Raw genomic sequence first — 19,802 nt, forward strand, 5'->3', positions numbered from 1 at the left:
TCAAGCCCAAATTTTGTGAATATTTTTTATCTTTTATCCCTCTGTTTATCCAAAATTTTGGATTATAAATATTATTGGGAAGAATGAGATAACATGATAGAAGCGTGTCCAACCTAGTGGGCCAAGAACGACAATGGTGCTTTTGTCTATTGGAGAAATATTCATTATTAGATTAAGCTGTAAGTGTGTTAGTTTAGGTGGCCAAGGAATAACCTAGGAGAGGGTGTGAATTTGGTTCTCTATTTATATTATATATTTTTTTCTAATCACCCGATGATTTTTCTACCCAAGAAATGAGTGCAGAGGGATAAATTGATTATGTTCTCTATTAATGCTGTTGTCCATGAATTCGGTTCTCTATTCTATCCGTCGGGGGCACAATTATTGTTTTTTAGACAGCTTAGGCTAATCCTTAATGCTTTTCGGGGGTATCTGTCCCGAGGTGATGATGTGCTCTAACCGAGTTTGTGTAAATGCCTATCAAGTGAATCACTTGGAAATCGGGCGGAAGAAGGATACCAAGAAAAAGAAAAAGTTGATGAAGCTTTATCGTCCTCAACCCTCGTTGGTTTCCACTGAATGACGTTGCTTGATCTACTTAAACTTGGCTCCCATAGCCTTCTTTTCGTGGCCCCCAAAGCCTTAACCTGAGTGATCACAAAGATCTAGAAATAACAGCGTATTTCTGAATCATGTCTTATCCTCAACGTCACTTAGCATTGATGGATACTTAAAATCATATTCAAGACAAAGACCATTTTTTGTATTTCAACAATAATACTTTTATCTCAAATTTTTATTAATTCATGGTTAAAGATTAAAAAAAACCGTATATATGGACTTAGATATCTTATAGGGCATCATGGTATTTTTTCAAAAGTCCAACAGTCATATACATTTATTATGATTAAGCAATATAAAATAATAATCATTCCTATTGCAATTGTTTTATATTTACAGTTTTGCCTTTAACATAATGTTTTAAAGAGTTAAAATTAAAAAAACTGGCCGTTCTGCCAAGGATTTGACCTTTAAAATAATGTTTAAATTTAAGGTTTTTTTACCACATGATTTAATACAGAAATCACTATCGGATTTAATATCTTCATGCAATCAATTTTTATTAAATCACCAGTAAATTCAGCCTTAAATACTCAAAGGAAGTAATACGGATTTTGAATAACTTTTCAACAGATCAAATGAAGACAAATTCACACAAATACCTTAATTGTGTTAGAAAATATGTTTATCTCCATGTCATATAGAATATAAGTCCTACATACATGTTTTGACTTGTTCAGCGTATGGTCAAACTAAGTAGCCTTTTAATATAACTAAGGTTCCTATTTTATCTTCACTTACAACCAGTTATCTAGTTGACGGAGAACCTATTCTGCTTAATCAGAACCTTATTGAGGCACGCATTACTTTGAACATTCATCTAAACACACATTAAACCATTGTGCTAAAATGCCCTTAAGGATTAATCTTCAAATTTTTATCCTGATTCTTCCAATTCCTTCTTGATTGTAGCCATAGGTCATATTTGTCCCTTCAGGTTTTTTTTACCCTTGAGAACATGGTTTGCATTTAAATCCATATTCAAAGCATAGGCAACTTATCACCTATCTTCGTTATCTTAACTCCTATTCATGCTTCACAGATACAAATCAGACGACCTTTAGATTTAATTCAAAACTGCTTGAAATTTCAATCTGATCAAACCTAAAGCACCATCTTAAAAAGTGATATAAATACTTCTCTTATTCCTACCCTTTTATAAGTTTATGAACATGCTTAAGTACATTTTTAGGATAATTGTGAGACTACATGATCGCCATATTTTTCACAAGTTCATTAGCTCAAGTTGAAACATTAAATCTTAAGCACGATGATCCTCAAACATATGTTTTTGTAGTCCAAGATTGCAACTCTTATAAGCAGTAAGAAACCATGGGTTCTGAAATCTAGTCCATGAAGCAAAATCAAATTTGGTACTAGGCTAACCCCCCTGACATTGTAGTGCCTATCAAGTGTAACTTGATCATTAGTAAAAAGATAAGTGTAGAGGGATAAATTCATGCATATGGATAGAATCCCTCTAGTCAGAGCCACACACTATTGGATTTTGGGCATTGACCTCGATGCAGCAGAATGGTTTCATGGAGCAAAGGACATGAAATTGACATAAAACAATCGTTTAATTGAATCTCCTCATAATTGGTGAAATCAAGTATGAGTGATAAATATGTTTTTTTCCATTTATATCAAGAATATGCACAAAAATGTTCACTTATTATATTGCAAATGAAAGTAACAACTAATTTTTAATTGGTTCTTACTAATGCGGAATAATAGTTTATGAACTCACCCCACTTGATTCCCTTGATAAAGTTATTTATTTTTCATATGATTTCCTTGGAACTTCAATATATGACAGGACATATGTAATTGAAATATTAATGATATTTCAATGGTGTAGAACAAAGGGACCAAAAGCACAATGATGCCCACTATGGAGCGGGACAAATCGATGTCCCAGAAGAGCATAAGCCAAATGAATGGAGGGACCTATTTTTAAGGATAAATTTAAGTGGGTGATTGCTGTTTTTTTCTTACAAAGGGAAGAACAAAATTAACTTGTCGGATCGCCTAATCATGGACACACATTATAGGTTTCTCACATTGACGATCTAGGATTCCTTCTTATACCCCTTGTCTCCTAGTTTGTTATGATCCCTAAAGTTCTGCCCTAAAGTTTATTTTGGCAACATCAGATGTAGCAACGTTTATTGGATCCAATCTGTTTGAGTGTTACGTTAAGTTCAGAAGGGAATCAGATCATCTGATTTGGAGGAAATGGAAGAAGAATGCATCCATGGCAAAAAAGGAACTGGCACCAGAGGTTTCTTCACTCTTGGTGGTTCTTGCCTTAAAAACTGAATTAGTTAGGCTTTATTCTTATAGGGCATGATAAGAAAACTCAGGGCATTCCAATGGCCCAAACGGTGCTAAACAATTCATCTTACATATCAAGTTATTGCAATTTTGCTATAGGTCTGTAATGTTTTTCAACATGGTCTACAAGCATATCCTAGCACCCACTGCCAAAAGATACTACAATCTATTTTAAGTAGTTATTATTTGATGGCTTAACATTAAAATAGTTAATAAATTATCTCAAATATATATTTAAAGGTCTTCTACACACAATTTGGTTTTTCCTTCACTACATTTGCTAAAGAAATAAACTTTTGCTTCTCTTACAGTTAGTTATGTTTTTTGTATAGATAACTATGTGATGCCAGACGTCGTCAAGGCGTCGTCCGGTCGACACCAAGGGTAGCGGCTTGGTATCGAATCAGGATCTCAATCAGACGACGAGGGGCAGCGTCGTCCGAGAATGCAGATGAACAGGTATAAACGATGACGATGATGCGTGAAAATCCTACTGTCGTACGTGCGTGCGCCGAAGTGCGGTGTTTCCATTCCAGAGATTGACGGAGTCACGTCTAGTGAGGTCAAACGGACCTCCCAAACCTCGCCCAAGAGGGTCGAGGGTGAGTACGTCGCCGAACGGGGATACCCCGCTAGTATGCTCACATGCGTCGGGAGAACCTGACTCGTACCGGGCAGGTAAGACTCTTGTATAAATTCGTCGTTTTCTCAAACAGTCTCGCTCACCTATATCTAACCTGAGCATGGAGGAGGCAATGCAAAAGTATACTGAAGGAAGTAAGAGATGTAAAGGATAGTAGGGTAGGGGTACCTTCGTCGTGCTGGCGACGCATATCTCGTGTCAACAAGATCGGGAGAAAATAGGAAGCCGAGGGCGCCGACGTCTGACTGGGGCGGGAGAGAGGGAAGGCGAGGGCGCGGACAGCCACTGGAGGGTGGAGAGATGATCGCATACAAGGCACGGAGTAGGATCTCCGGTACAGTCCAGAACGGCGTGGTGCGCAGGTGCTTGAGGCGCGGGGCGGCCACAGCGTGCGGGCGGGCATGGCGCGCGGGCGGGCGCGGTGCGCAGGCGGGTGTAGTGCGCAGGTAAGGCGGCGTGCTGACGGGCGCTGCGTGCGGCCAACGCGGTGCGAGGGCGATCACGGATCCGGGGGGGGCGCAGTGCACGAGCGGGCGCAACACATGGGCAGGCACAACGCGCAGGCGAGCGACGCACGAGCAGGCGCCGCGCACGGCCAAGGCTGCACACAGGGCAACGCGCGGTGCAGAAGAACTCGACGCTGCAGGACAGGGCGGCGACAGCGAGTGGCGAGCTGATCAGCGAGCGGTCGGCGGCGAGCGGGATGTTGACGGGGTGAGGCGACGGTGAGCGGCGAAATGGGCGATGGACGATCGGCGGCCTGCTAAATGGCGACGACGGACGGTGTTCTGGGCGGCGCACGGTCGGCGACGGGCTGGACGGTGGCGGGGCGAGGCCGAGCGGCGGCGGCAGAACGGGAGGGCGCTGGTTCCCACTTCTCTCCTCTTCCTCTTCTCTCCTTCTCCTCTTCCTCTTCTTATTCTTCTTCTTCCTTCTTCTTCTTCTTTCTTCTTCCTCTTCTCACGATCGTGACTCTTGGGATTCCAACGTTATAGCTTTCAATGAAAAATCAAGAGTAAGTCTGGGGGGGCACCCACCCCTCCTTATATAGGAAGGATGAAAATGGGCCCCCTTAAACAACAAAGGGAAAGAGAAAATGAAAGAAAATAAGAGGGCTTGTAAGGCCCATTAAGGTAGGTGGGAGGGGAAGATATCCTCATATGGGTTCTTCCCCTCGCTAAAACGACAAACGATGAAGATGAAAAGCGATGACGAGAAAATAAGAAGCGATAAAGATGAAAAGCGATCCGAAGGTGGCGCGTCATCACGTCGTATATCTGAACCCAGGGTTGTGCGTTGATGCTACGGCTCGTCGTGTCAGCTGGACAAGTGTCAGTGGCGGGCTCGATGACAGTGCTGGCTCCTCGCGTGACGATCGTGCAGTGTCGGCTGGTGCCACGCCATCATTATGAAGATCCCATGAAAGGAAAACTTGTTCTAACAGATTTGTGGCTCTTAGTTGTTTTACCCTTGCTCAATTTTATACTTGATAAGGAAACATAAGAAGTTTGTTGTTTAATCCAAGAAATAACAATGACTTACAGAGGCACACTGTTGGGGTTTTTTACCTGGTTGAATCAAAATGGTTCCATGAAGCAAAATACATGAAAATCAATCAATCCATTAATCGAATAACCTAGGCATCAATCACATTTGTGATTTCTCTGACCCATGAGTAACACTTCTATAGCTGTTCAATTGTGCATCCTCTAGATGGATCAACATGGTTTTTATCATCTGCCATTGTCTTTCGCACGAACGAACTATTCTCACACTGTGGCATTATCATTACACAGTCTCAATCCCATTACAAGTAAAGAGAGTCTAAGGAGAGAATGAAGAACAATGGCAACAGAACTAAGCAGTTCTATTATTGATAAATTTCATTTAGGGAAATTCTGTTTTTATACTAAGTGGGTATTTTCACAAAAGCTAATTTGTGTGCGACCCTCTAGGCCCATGGATGAGCAGAGTGAATGACTCTAATGGACTAATAACATTTATTGGACTTTCAAATTAATTTACTACAACATCATATATACTAACTAATCAATGATTAATTTAACCCAATTGATATGCCAAGTCTCTAGTACGGTGGTCCCTAGATATACCTTGTGCTCTAAATATCCTGAGGGTTAGGTATTAACTCACTCACAAGATGTATATGTCCTCATTTAATGTGCATGTATCGTACCTCGTCTACTTGATGATCTAAGGAATAGCTATCTGATTGGGAACCCTGTATTGTGGTGGCTGTTTGTTGACCTTGTGTATTGTGGGGCAGCATAAGATGTAGTTCTTTTGCCAAGGTGATGAAGGAACATCCAGCTGATCGCGTCCATACTCATCCCAGACCCTACGCGGAGCCCAAGCCAACGCGGAGAACCAACAATTCCACTATAAGGCTTGAAACAACATTTGCGTCGTCTTGGAGCGTGCCGAACCGTCTTTGTGTTTTTTTTCTTTTTCATTGTCTTTAGTTTGTCGCAGCTCCCTCCTGTGTGAATGCCAGCCTCATGGGTGTGTTTTCATTTTTTTTTACTTGTGATTTGGCTATCATCTTTAAGGGGAGGATGATGTAATATGACGTCGGCCGGGATCTATCGGCTCGTATTACGTCACAGGAATTATGATGCGAGGACATGAGATCTCCACACTGTGGGATTTCACCTAAGGCGGTCTCTCTTTTAAGAATCTACAAAGATTCCACCAGAAGTAATGCTGCCATCTTTGGCTCAGCGTGTGGTTCTATCAACCCACGGATTGCCGGAGGCCTGTACCGCACTCTTGTTGTGTTCGTTTGACGTCTTACTTTGATCCTTCCAGGATAGATCAAATCAAGGAATATCAGAAGTTGTTGCTTAAACAATCACCGACCATCTATTAAGCTATTAGCAGGTGGCAACTACCATTGAGAACAATTTCACTGGGATCAATTTAATTGTATGTTTGGAGATTATTTAGCACAATCAGACATAAGTCTGTCAGGTCCTATCTCCTTTATTTACATCATTTCATGGACGTTAGTGGAAACCCTATCGATCCACTGCCCGAGGATGACAAAGAGGTAGATGTCTATCCAGGTGAGTGTCGAAGACGAGACCTGCGAGGAACCATTAGGGTACATCCAGATTACCCCCACAGCTCTAGCGCCCATTTCACCGGTACTGAACTTTGGAATTCAGTAGAACACTACACCTCTTGACATCCTTGGAGCACCGAGGCATACTCGGGTCACACCAGCAGCACCACCAGCTATGAATCCATCGATATGCGCACCGACACAAAGAACGTCCTAGACTCCCACACTGTTAGTTACGCCATCACGAACTCCTACTCTGGCGGTCATCTTACTGCCTCTGCGTACAAAGTCGGCGCCCAACCCCGAGAAACTTGTGCTGTGCACGTCGATCTTTTACGTCTACATAAAGATCGGTGGACACACGTGCAAGTTAATTATAGGTAGTGGGAGTTGCATCGATGCAGTCTCTGAAGATACCACGACCAAGCTCGGCCTTACGATGACACCACACCCTGCTCCTCATAGTGTATCATGGATTGACGCTTCAATCCTTTCGGTACGATCACAGTGTGATGTACCATTGAAGATGAGCACCTATGATGAGAGGATGCTATGTGACGTCCTGCCTATGAAGATCGGCAGCATTATATTGGGACGTCCTTGGTTGTTCGACAACGACGTCCAACTGTCGGGCCGAGCAAACACATGTTCATTTATGTATGGTGGACGTAGATTGATATGGTACCCGGCAATACGTGCACCTACTCAGCTAGCGCCGACCGTACCGACACCAGCTCCTCAGCCGAAGACACCGTTGATCACCAACGGATGTATATTCCGATGGGAGCTTGAACATGAATCAGAAGACTTACCTGTATGTTTCGCTCCCGCGCGATTAGTTCCTTTGGAGGAACCATCATAGACAGGCGACGTAGCAGAGGCGCCTGAGCTGACTGAATTCATGGCCAATTTTGGGAATATTTTTCTTGATGAACTCCCCGACGAACTTCCACCTATGCATAGCATACAACATGCCATTGATCTCGTTCCTAGAGCCTCACTCCCGAACTTAGCACATTACCGAATGAACACGGTTGAATACGAGGAATTGGATCGTGAGGTAAAGGAACTCCTTGCTAAGGTCCGGCGGAGGCTTGGCGAACACGCAGGTGGCGGCGGTGGCAATGGCGGTGGCGTCGGTGGCGGAGAGGGCAATGGCGGTGATGGAGACGGCAGTGCCGGAAAAGGTGGCGAGAGCGTTGCGGCGGTGATACGAGAGAAACTCTAACTTTCCCCTCTCGTAGGGGCAATTTTGTAAATACCCCAAACTCCCAAAACTAATAATAAAAGGACCTTAAATAACCCTGAAAGTAACAAAGGACTACATGTTGACTTTTCTCTTTTTTCACTTGGGTCCCTCTTTTCACGATGGGCACCCCCCCCCTCCCTCTTACATATGAAACATAGGCCTTCCTCTTTAGGAAAAGGGATAGAAGGCCCAAAAAGTTTAAAGGAGGGCCCAAATTAGGGAAAAAATAAATGGATACACGCGCATGCGAAAAAAAATACGGACGATATGCCTTTAAGGGTGGATGGTCCCCCATTATCCTCCCTGTGTGGGGAAAGCTCGGCCTTGTTGAACTTAAGACAAACTACCATGCCTTCAATGCTCTGATGCCAATATGATGCAACACAACGCGCCGTGATCGAACGGCTCGTGTTACACCACAAGGAGAGGAGGGCTTATCCGCAGAGCAGCAACGTGGGGCGGTCGCATCGATAACGGTGCCAAGTTGAGCCTTGGCTATGGCTCGCTATAGGCAACAAAAATAGGCATCAGCGGTGTAGCGCGGGCAGCTGTATATCCTGCGGCGCCATGTACTTCGCAGTGGTGAACTAGCGGTGGCATGTCATCCGACCATTTTCTCACTTGAAGCTTTCGTAGAAGACCGTAGCGGCATAGGGCAGCTGCATCTAGGTAATATCAAACGTTGGTGATGACGATGTCTAGCATCGCTTCTCAGGCTATAAGCTGACTACTACCGGACAGAGGTAGGCTACAGCGGCATGTACTTCGCGGTGGTGGTTCATCCTATGGCGGCATGTACTTCGTGGCGGTGAAGTAGCGGTGGTGGGTCATCCGACGATCGCTCTCCTCAAAAGTACTCTAGGGAACACTAGGTGCACGTGTGGCGTGGGTAGACATGGCAGCGGGCTCAGAGGCGAGCGCGGTGGAGAGGACGATGACGGCTCCGCTAGACGTGGCGATGGGCTACGAGGCAAGCGCAGTATCAAGGACGATGGCGCAACTAGGAGCAGTGATGGGCTCGGAGGTGAGCACAGTGACAAGGATGGTGGTGCAACTAGGTACGCTCACCCGCTCAAAGGCAAGCGTAAAGGTCGAGGATGATGGCGGCACAGGTAGGCACGGGGGCGGCATGACGAAACGACGTGGTGATGAGGCTAGCGGCTATAGCTTTGGGTGCTACACGGTTGCATGGTTGCGCCCCTGCTCGGCGGTGGCTGAGCTACATTGTTGTGATGTAGAGGCTGAGGCTCCGCGGTCGCAGCTGTGGCTGCATGGCAGCGCGGCTACGGCAGTACGGCGGCACGGCTACACGGCAGCACGATTGTATCGCTCCACGGCTACACGACTAAGGGGTTTCTTGATTGTTCGGTTGCCGACTGTCCGACAGCTCAGCAGCCTGGCTACGCAGCTGGGTGGCAGCTATGGCGGCTCCGGTGGCTACGGTGGCTCTGGAAGCTGCGGCCGTTGCGGGCCCCTGCGGCTGCTGTTGGCAACTGCGATCGCTCTGGCAGCTACTACTATTGCGGGTAGCTACAGTTGCTATGGCAGCTGTGGCTCTTGTGGCTGTTGCAGCGGCTGCGACCGCTGCAGCGGCTGCGGTTGCTCCGGCGGCTATGGCCGCTGCGGGCGGCTATGGCTGCTATGCGTGGCTGCGGTCACTCCGGAGGCTGCGGCCTGCTTTACCGGTTGCAGTCACTCTAGCCACTCCGGTGGGTGTGGTTGCTTTGGCCGTTATGGCCACTACGAGCGACTCCGGCCACTACGAGTGGCTGCGGTCGCTCTAGCAACTACAGCGGGTGTGAGCAGCTATGGCTACTACAATGGCCGTGGCTGCTGTGGCTGACCACGGTTGCTACTTGCGGCGGCGCCTACTACTTGTGGCAGTGCCTGGTGCTCGCGGCGACAGCCGCGGGGTAAATGGTTGCCTCAGAGCCTCGTGATTGTGATTTGTGACTAGGGCCTCGCATGGCAAAAGCAGATGCCCTTTGGTCAGGCGGCAACGTGGCAAACCCGCGGGTGGTGGTGCCAGCGATGGCAGTGGTAGAGATGGCGGCGTCGGCAAAGGCGGCGGCCATGCTGCAGCGGTGCTACGATGGAAATCCTAACTTTCCCCTCTCCTAGGGACAATTTTGTAAATACCTCAAACTCCCAAAACTAATAATAAAAGGACCTAAAATAACCTAGAAAGTAACAAGGACTACATGTTGACTTTTCTCTTTTTCACTTGGGTCCCTCTTTTCACGATGGGCACCCTCCCTATTATAGGGGAAATATGGGCCTTCCCTTTTAGAAAAAGGGAAAGAAGGCCCAAAAAGTTTTAAGGATGGCCCAAATTAGGGGAAAAATAAACGGATACACGTGCATGCGAAAAAAACCATAGACGATATGCCTTTAAGGGTAGATGGTCCCCCTTCAGGACTTCCTTGCAAATTTCTTCTTCCAATCCCCTAAGGAAGGCATACTGCTTTATCACCCTTGAGAGGTTTGGGATTGGTGCAATGAGATGCTGAAAATCAGCTCTGTATTCCATAACAAATCTAAGTTTGCTTAACTTAAAATTGAGCCCCATGGAGTCGATGTGATGAAATGTTGTTTCTGCTATAGAAATCATCTTTAAAATATTCCAAGCTCCTTAGGCCGAATTCCTGCATAGCATATTCAAACTATTCTTGGGCCACGTCGTCCAGATTTAGAGATAATAAGTGCGTTTTTTCTCATCCGGCATAGGGTGCAGATGAAAGAAATGTTCAATTGGTTTGATCTATCCTTCTAGATTTTCACCTTGAAATAGCGGTAAATCACCATGTTTGAAAACCAAATCTGAAGTTATCCAAGGACGATAGTGTCGATTTTCTGGTGGATCTTGCGGTGGTGTCGCCTCTGGGTTCGGGCCTGCTGACGTAGAAGGTAATCGGTTCATTTCAGCCATCTATAGCTTGAGATATGACAATGGCTCCACAATGTGTTCCAAAACATTATTGGTTTGTTTTTGGAATTCAGTTGTACTCACATCGCCTTCCATATATGAGGTTTGATGAAATATTGTTCTGTGGTTGTCGATTGTACCTAGCTTGAAGGAATAATGCCGGTTCTTATACCAGTCGGTACGATCCTAGGAGATGTTCGATGAGAAGATGAAATCAACACCTATTGGTGACTTCAAATAACAAAAGAAAGATGTAGTGTTCTCTGGAATATCGAGACCGTTCACCAAGATTATTAGAAGATGACAGAAGAAGCTAGAATACCAGAGAGTACAAGAGGAGGGAAACTCAATCGAGAGAGGCGTAGAGCTGCTAGACACGGTGAATTGCTCCATCTGCATTGACGGGAAGGATCTCCTAGCTAAGAAGTCTCTTCTAAATGTCTGCTTGAAGTGTCCATCGTTTCTTTATTAATAGGGTTCCGTCGCCTATTTGTCTTCTCTTGTATCAGCTGACGTGGCAGAATTAATCCTCCGAGTTCTCTTCTTCTTCCTTGACTGCCGGTCAACACAAGTAGTGCTTGTATCATATTTTTAGCTACCTTACTTTCAACAATCTATGAAAATCAAAGTGCATAAGGGATTTCTCTTTACTAAAAGTGTATGAGGAAGAATGAGAATGGTTAGTGGTATGGATAGGTTGCTGCCGTTGAGGTTGATAAGCCTCCTTGGGTAAGAAATTTGAGCCAGCCCTATTCCATGAGTGTTCTTGTTGTTTTGACATGCTCAATTGGTTGTTGTACACAACTTGAACCTCTTTCTCATGGGAAGCTCCATCTTCATGATCTTTACTGCCACACATTTAAAAAAAATTGACTTCACCACAGGGGTGCTAGTGTGACAAACAGTTTTTAAGAGTGAAGCAACCTCCTTCAAGGATTTACCTAATTCTGAATTTTTATTAGACTCAATCTTAGCCACTTTCATATTTTCCCTTTTTTGACCATGATTGTTTGCATTTATTTTCTGAATATCAATTTCTACTACGTTTCTTTTTAATCAACTTTTATGCTTCATTTCGAGGGATATGATAAAAATATCCCCTGAAGCATTGTCTACTTTCAACTGATTAGATTCATTTAATCCATCATAAAATATATTTGCCAATTTCACATCCTCAATTCTATGATGGAGACATTTTCTGAATAGACTTTGAAACCTTTCACAAGATTCATTGAAGCTTTCATCCTCATACTGATAATAAGTTTATATGTCCCTAATACATGCTTAAGTTTTGGAAAGAGGAAATAACTTAGTAAAAAATTTAGTCAAAAAGTAGAAAAGCTAATGCCTAATTTATATACCAATCCTTGGCCTTGTCTTCCAAGGTATGGTGAAACTACAATATCTTCAGCTGACCATACGTTATTCCAAATAAATTTTTGGAGTCTAAAAGTAAGTTGCATGAATACATAAAGTCATATGAATTCTCATGTGACTTTCCATGAGATTTGGGCAAAGATTGCCATAAGGTGTTCTCAATTTCAAATTGTATCTATCCATCCACGTCAGGGTGGATAGAAGTAGTCCTCCTTCATGCCATAGGGTTGAATTCATCCGTAAGAGTGTTCACAACGCTTTGAGTTTGATGGTGAGCATTCCTCGTTACTCCTTGGTTTCCCATCTCCATATATTGACCTGAAGTAGATCTTTCACTAGTTTCTTCTTATTACACAAAAATTATGCCTTCTAAGCTTAAGCCTTTGATTGAATGTGTAGCCAGTGATATCCTTTGTACTTGGTTGCTACCACTAAATCTCAACAGACACAATTAATAGCTTGGTTAAAGGAGCGAGCTCCCTGGTAATGGTATAACAAAATCAAGTGATAATCTAGGAACTAGGCGTATAGATTAGACTCAATTCCATGTTCAGTAACTAGAGTGTAAACGACAGTGAATTATGAATTTATCCTTTCAAATGACTTTTAACACGTGTCAAACATTCAGGTATGTTCATCATGCGTTTTAGTGATTTTTGGGTATTTTATAGATTTTTTGCCAGATTTATTTTGTTAGATTTAAATCTGGAAGAAATTCAGAAGAAGATAAGTGCTTATTTAACAAATCTTAGTCAGAAATGAATTTTGACCGATATTTGCAAGATTCTGTTCCAACCCACACATGTGGGATCTACCAAGTGTTTTGAGGGGAATCGGTATGTTCTTGAAACAAGAACACCCAATTCCCACAAGGCAGGTGGTCTAGATAGAGAAAGAACCACTAATCCTGATTTATACCAGAAGAAATCAAGATTTGTCCATAAGTAGAAGAGTAGATAAAGAAAGAATTGGCTTACCTGGCTGGTAGGCCTCTCCTTCCACCTCCACAAGCCCTGGACTCTTTCCACTTCTTGGATAATTTGGCGGCTCCAATGTATAGAGAGAGGAGGGCTTCTTCGGAGAGGGAGTAGTCAGAGAAGGGTTTCTCTCTCCCACCTAGGCCTTATCATCTTACCTTCCATTTAGCCCTCACTTAGTCTCAAAATTCTAAACGAAGAGATAAAGAAAATAATCTTTCACCCTTTCACTAAAACTTCAAATCAAAATTCAGGACGTCTTTTTAAAGAGGTGTCTAAAGCATTTATAGGCATACCTTAGATAATGGATTAATTTGATGGGTGAGATTTGGGCCAAGCCATAGGCCCATTAGTTCCCCTTCTAGAAGATCTGAATCCTTTAAAAAGGGTCTCATGGAGCTCCTTGGGTCTTCTCTCAATAGTGAGGTCCATTAGCCCAATGCGTTCTCTTTTTTGCTTTATGAGCGTCACTTGGTCCTTTCTTGAGAGCAATTTTCCTAGTCCTAAAAAGGTACAAAATAATCCAAAGAAGAGGTTAGATTCAGCCCAATTTGCTGAATGGCCAAGTGGGTAACATTAAGTAAAAAAATAAATAGTTTTACACCATTTAAAAGATGAATATATATGGAGAGTTCTAATAGGATATTTCACTAGAGACACATGCTCCAAGTTAGGATTGACTATGAAATGTAAATAAAATGTGCCTAAGAGAACTCTTATTTAATACATTTATATTGAGTTCTCACCTCCTAGTTGAATCTCTAACAAGGATTAGATTGTAGATTTTGAATTGTTATTCCGTGCCCATCTAGAATGGAAAATAGAGGTGGTTGTTCTCACACAAATTTAGTCAGACCAGATCAGTTAATTTTTGGTAGAATTTAGCTCCTCCAAGATTGATTATGGTCATTGATAAATTCAGATACATCCTAGTTCCAGATGGAGCAACCACTCAGACTCGTTCAGTAGTGTTCATGTCGGTATGACTTTGTGAATAGATAACAATGATGGAGAATTCTTTACTATTCTTCATTGTATGCGCTGATTGATAGAGTGTGTCAGCTTACTCCATCGGATACATCATCAGAGTCGCCATCATTGTCGTCGACAGCCCGCCGGTTAGCGTCCAGCCTGACCAGCATGCCAAGGCGATAGTGAAGATACCCGGGTTTAATACTTGGGGTGAAAGCACGACCGCATCGTCGAATGTTTTGCATTTTTTGCCGGCTTGTGCTCGTTTTAGTCATCATTTACCATGAGCGGACGTTTGTTTTCGTCGCTTCCATGTTCATCGAGTTATGATCGTAGCGTCGTGCGTCGTAGTGTTCTGTCGCATTGTCGTATGTCCTTTGGTCTTTTGTTCATCTATATTTTATTTTTGTTGTAAAGGGGGGTCCAATGTATATGGACCCCCCTCCCCCCTTATTGGACCCTCCCTAAGGGCCCATCTTGACCCCCTATATAAGGGAGAAGAGGATGCTCTAGGTCGGTTGGACCAGAAATTAGTGTTGAAGTATTTTTTGTTCTCCTGCTGGTCTCAACGAGAAGAGGGAGAGGAGAGGGAGGAGGAAGAAGAGAAAGAAGGAAGGAGAAGGGGGGAGGAGGAAGAACAAGAGGGCTTCACCGTCCCTCTGCTGCCACTGCCAGTTGGGACGCGCTTCGGTGCCGTGCTGATGACCCGTGTGTGCTAGAATGCCCATGCCATCCATCGCCTAACGCAGGCTATCGCACGTCGTCTTCTGCCACGACCGCGCCGGATAAATAAATGCCGAGATCTCATCTGATCGTGCTGGTCCCTCCCGTTCGTCTCTGACAAGCCCGTGTGGCACCGTCCTTCGTGCCAACCGACCTTGGTGCCTACCGACTTGGATAGAGCCTTCGGTTACCGTCCTCCCTTCAACCTCCTCGCCTCCAACCTCCAACTACTGCTCCTATGCCGCGCCTACGCCGCCTGTCGAGTTACATCGTGCCCCTCTCCGGCACCACTCCACCATACCTGCCTACATCGGCCCATGCACCGATGAAGACACCAACAAAGAATGGCGCCGCCGATGAAGTACGTCGTTCCCCTTTGCTTGTCAGTTATATTACATTATTCAGAATATTTTCAACTGCACTCCATCGGGCATAGGTTAATTTAGGTGAGATATTATATCGAGAAAACTACTTCACGAGTGAATTTTTAGGTACGGGTCGAGCCCGTCCTTTACATGCGAGCATCAACAGAATTGTTCTGTTCGATGCCGTAGTTGCCGTCGTCGCTTCGGCGAGGGTCAGAAGGTCACTGTCACAGTTACCGGTCACCCACCCCGAAGCTCAGAGTTCGGTGAATCCCCACGAATCGGGGCATGCGCGTACGTCCGCCTAGGATTCATCGCATTACATAGTTTCATACCCTTAGGGATTTATCCGAGTGGCAACGTCACTGATGAAGTCCGGCATCACTGATACCATGCTGAGATTAGCGTAAATTCGCTGTGATTAAAAATATGAGAAACATGGAGATAAAGAAGAGGAGAGAGGGGACAAGACAGGAGTTAGGATCGTTGCATTCACCGCAAACTTAGATATGCATTTTGCTGATATTTGAAGGAACAACTATAGTTCATGGTATATGCATATAACTGGTAATATGCGTTAAATCCTACCCGCTCTAACCACCGTTGTATATTGAATCCTAACCAATAGCCCTTGCCTATCCGTGTTCAGTCCTATCCCCCTATGGGTGATCATATATTTAGTCTTAACCATCTATTCTCATAACCAGTATGGGTAGGTGTAAAATTATGACTTGTGTGTTTTATTTTTAGGTCCTGTTGGTTGATGCCTGACTCTTACGCTTCCAATGGTCCGAGCAAATACTCAATAAATAGGCAAATGTACGTAGAGAAAAGACATGGAATGATCAATTTAGTTTGGTTGGAAGGAATATAGATCCAGATAAATACGTTGATCCCATGGTAGAAGGGTAGAGAAAGGGGCCGATTGAATGATGAGATTCTAGAAGGTCTCCCAGCGTTTAACATTTTCTGCATTTGTCAACGATCGGCCTATCGCCGACGTGGGACCTGGACGCATACTTCTGGCTGATGACATAACGCGTGGGATGACAGTCTTGTCCCTTTATTCGACAACTAGATTGTGGATAAGAAAACGTGGAGATTGGACATACCTGAGTTTCAATAATGATGAACTGGTTTCCGAAAACGAAGTCTCGTTAAAAGCTCTCAGATTTTCCGAGTTTGAAAATTCAGATGTTTCGCTTTGACGTTTTTCTAAAATTGAACAGTCCTCTACACAGCCGACCGTCGCATTCAAAGCCTCGTGTTTCCACGCCGTTAACTTCATGATAGAGACAAATTTGCTCATCTACCTCAATGAATGGATATAAATGAATGGAAACGTAGACAGATAGAAATTAAAGGCATATTGATTGGCAGATTAATGACACGTACGAATACATAGCTTGATAACCAGATATTTACCTTGGGTAGGGTTAGCGAACAAGTTAGCTTGGTACATTGGTAGACCCAGAAATTGAAATGATGGATCCAGGCTATCAATTTTAATCAATAGAGATATATTTCTTTATTGTTTGACAGATGACTTTGTAGTAAAATAAATGGTCAAGGAGATAGATCCAAATAGGGACCTGGGTTAGTAATTTAATGGAATGAGAGATAGCGTTGATCCCTTGGTTAACATATAGATCCGAACATAGAGTATACAAAAATGTGTTCCTAGACTGACATTAGGAAACTAAGCAGTTTGGAGAATAGGCAGAGAGATGGAAGGGATAGACATATATGTATTCCATACGTACAAGTACGAATCGGCTGCTAGATATAGAGATGTAGATACAGACGCTTCGCCTAGCAAATGTAAAAGGGAATATAATATAAATGGTTATTGGCGGTGTGCAAGAAAGAAAAACAGAAAAGATGATCGCCGAGATCAATAACTAAGGCGACGGGAAAAAATGACGGAGGCAGATGATGTATTAATAGAAGTATTCGTCACACAGCTCTTATCACAGAAGGCACGTATCTCCCGCGCAAGGGATTTATGCATCTTTCACTAGGAATACATAGCGGGTCTTCACGGCGATGTCGTACATATGCATAGACCTTATCCTGGAGAAATCGCGGGGTACGGAGATGAGCAGGACTGAGGATGGGCTTTGGTGGAACTGGATGATGTCGGGGTCGCTGAGGGGATATCGTACCCATCCACGGATGCGTAGTTTTTCCTCGAGAGTTTTGTGTGAGGTGACCACCTCATTTGTTGGGGAGTAAACCAGAACTGTTCGCCGCCCTGCGTCCATTGGCGTCTCCACCAGGTGGACTGCTCCGTTCTTGAACACCCATACCCCCGTCATCGCCTCTTGATGACGAACGAACACGGCTTAGAAGTCCGAGTTATTACCCCGGAATTAAATAGACTTCGCCGAAAAGAAAGAGGAGTAGGAACTTGGGTTTTTCTGACCTCTTGTATGCGTCACTGTAAACGCAAGCATGACCTCTAGATTCAGCGTATTCTAACTGGGATAGAAAAGAAGTTAGTTAGAAACCGCGCAAAACTGGACTACGTCAGGTCCCACATTAGCGCGGATTTTATAAAAGGAATTCTTAAAGGTTGGTGGAACAAGAACATCCTTCACCTATAAATCTTACATCATGTCATATCTATCTAATTCCCAATGTTGTTTACAGAACGGCCATCGTTGTTATTTAACACCTTCCAAACACCGACAGCTAAAAAAAAAAAGCAGTTACGGACCTGCTTTGCAAATGGAAACATCACAAAAGTTATGGTTGGCCTATTCCACTAACCATATCTCAGTTTCTCTTTTCACTCATCGGTTGCAGTCGTGGTTCCAGTAAAATTAGAGCATGAAGACCAGTGTTGTATTCATATGATTGAATGATCATCTTTTATCATTTGATGGAATCTGTGCTTGTCTCAAATGCAAAATCCACATTACTTAAGTTAGATATTAAAATTTTATTTCCGAGTTACTCAGATGTCCTCTTTGGAAGGGTATTTGGCTTGCAATGAGGGGTGCACATAGAAGAGTGTCTTCGATGATCTTGGAAAAGTATGGATGTACACTAATTACTAGAATGATCGCATTGATAACTTCATAAGCCTAAAAATGCGTGTAAGTATGCCGTTGATTTGATGTTTAGACTTATACAATAAAATTTGTAAATTCCCTTAATCACTAAATATAGAATATAGAGCATGCAAGGGGTCGAACCACAGGGAGGCAGCGAGAAAGAATTTTATCCAACTTTTAATGAATTATTTAAAGGATGAATTAAGTTTGCAATTAATAAACCTTAATTATACTTAATAATGTTTTAATTAATCAAAATCAAGTAAAAACTTCATTTTGATTTTAACTATTTCGGTCAAAAAGCTCAAGATATAATTATTTCAATTATAAGATCAGATTAATTTGGATTATAAATTTCCCAATTATTATAAAATTTTAAGACAATTTTTATGAATTAAAATTGGGAATTTAATAATCATGAAAGGGATTTTGAAATTGGAGTTCAAGATGGATGAATTTATGGATTAAATTTTATGTTTACGGTTTTTATAAATTCAATTAAATTTCCAAACAATAAAATTTGAAATCTAGGGAGAGAAACTAGACGAATTAACCTAGAGAGAGAAAATGAAGAATTTTGGGAAAATGTGAAATTCGACCCTAAATAAAAAATCAAAAAATGCAGAATTGTTCTAAATCTATTTAAAACTAAATATTATCACTCAAATATTGAATCAGACTCAAAATGCAATGCTAGTTTCATTAAAAACAACTTCTAGGGCATGTACATTTCGCCCATGCCTCGGCGTTTTAGAATCGCTCAAGAAGAAGTTCAAAATACAAATCAGAAACTTACAACTTTGAATGTAGGATCAAGATCTGTCGACTTCCAAAGCAACTCCAATGTCCTTCCTGGCCAAATCCTTGGGGAGAGCTTCAAATAGTGAATTTCTCCCTATTACAGACTTCTATTTGAAGATCCAACCGTCTGCATTGTAGAGGGGGAAAAGGCAAACATGCCCTCAAAATTTCAGCCTAATCGGACATCTAGATCTCAAGATATGGTCATTTTACTGAGGATTAATCGTAGTTGTTGGATTCATTTATCTCTCCTCCAAGAAGCTTGGAAATGGCACTTTTTGATTGGCTGCTGCAATTTTCCTAGTTTTCCCCCTTGTCGGATTGCGTCCTGACACGTAGTTGTTCGCGTTCGCAGCGCGCAATCATTGGAGAATAATGTTTGATTTAAATGGCCCAAAAATGCCACGTCGCCCATCATTTTATTTTATTTTTGTAAAATAGGCAGAAAACGACAAAATCAACCGCAATATGTGACACAAGCATCATCATTTTTTATTTTCGGAGCGAATCGACGTTGTATGCATATCAAATTACGTGTGTCGGCTAGCGCGTACATTAAATGTATGCGCTAACGACTAAGCATAATTAAATGCACGAAGAGAATTGACCTCCGCGTGCATTTACTGCACGAAGATAAAAAAGAGAATACCTTTTCTTCGTCGCCTTCCGC

General features: G+C 43.1%; 1 protein-coding gene across 1 annotated transcript; it reads right to left on the bottom strand.

Annotated features, from left to right (window-relative positions):
• Positions 1-17,275: 17,275 nt before the first annotated feature.
• LOC144708767 (flowering-promoting factor 1-like protein 3) lies at positions 17,276-17,590 on the bottom strand. The gene has a single exon (XM_078582206.1). The coding sequence runs from the start codon at positions 17,588-17,590 to the stop codon at positions 17,276-17,278; it is 315 nt and encodes a 104-aa protein (XP_078438332.1).
• Positions 17,591-19,802: the final 2,212 nt, after the last annotated feature.

The sequence above is a fragment of the Wolffia australiana genome, chromosome 10 (genome assembly GCF_029677425.1).
Source record: "Wolffia australiana isolate 7733 chromosome 10, ASM2967742v1".
NCBI classification, from domain to species: Eukaryota; Viridiplantae; Streptophyta; class Magnoliopsida; order Alismatales; family Araceae; genus Wolffia; species Wolffia australiana.

Bases quoted from the DNA above. Each gene is read 5' to 3' on its own strand.
- LOC144708767 (XM_078582206.1), bottom strand. From the start codon at position 17,590: ATGACGGGGGTATGGGTGTTCAAGAACGGAGCAGTCCACCTGGTGGAG.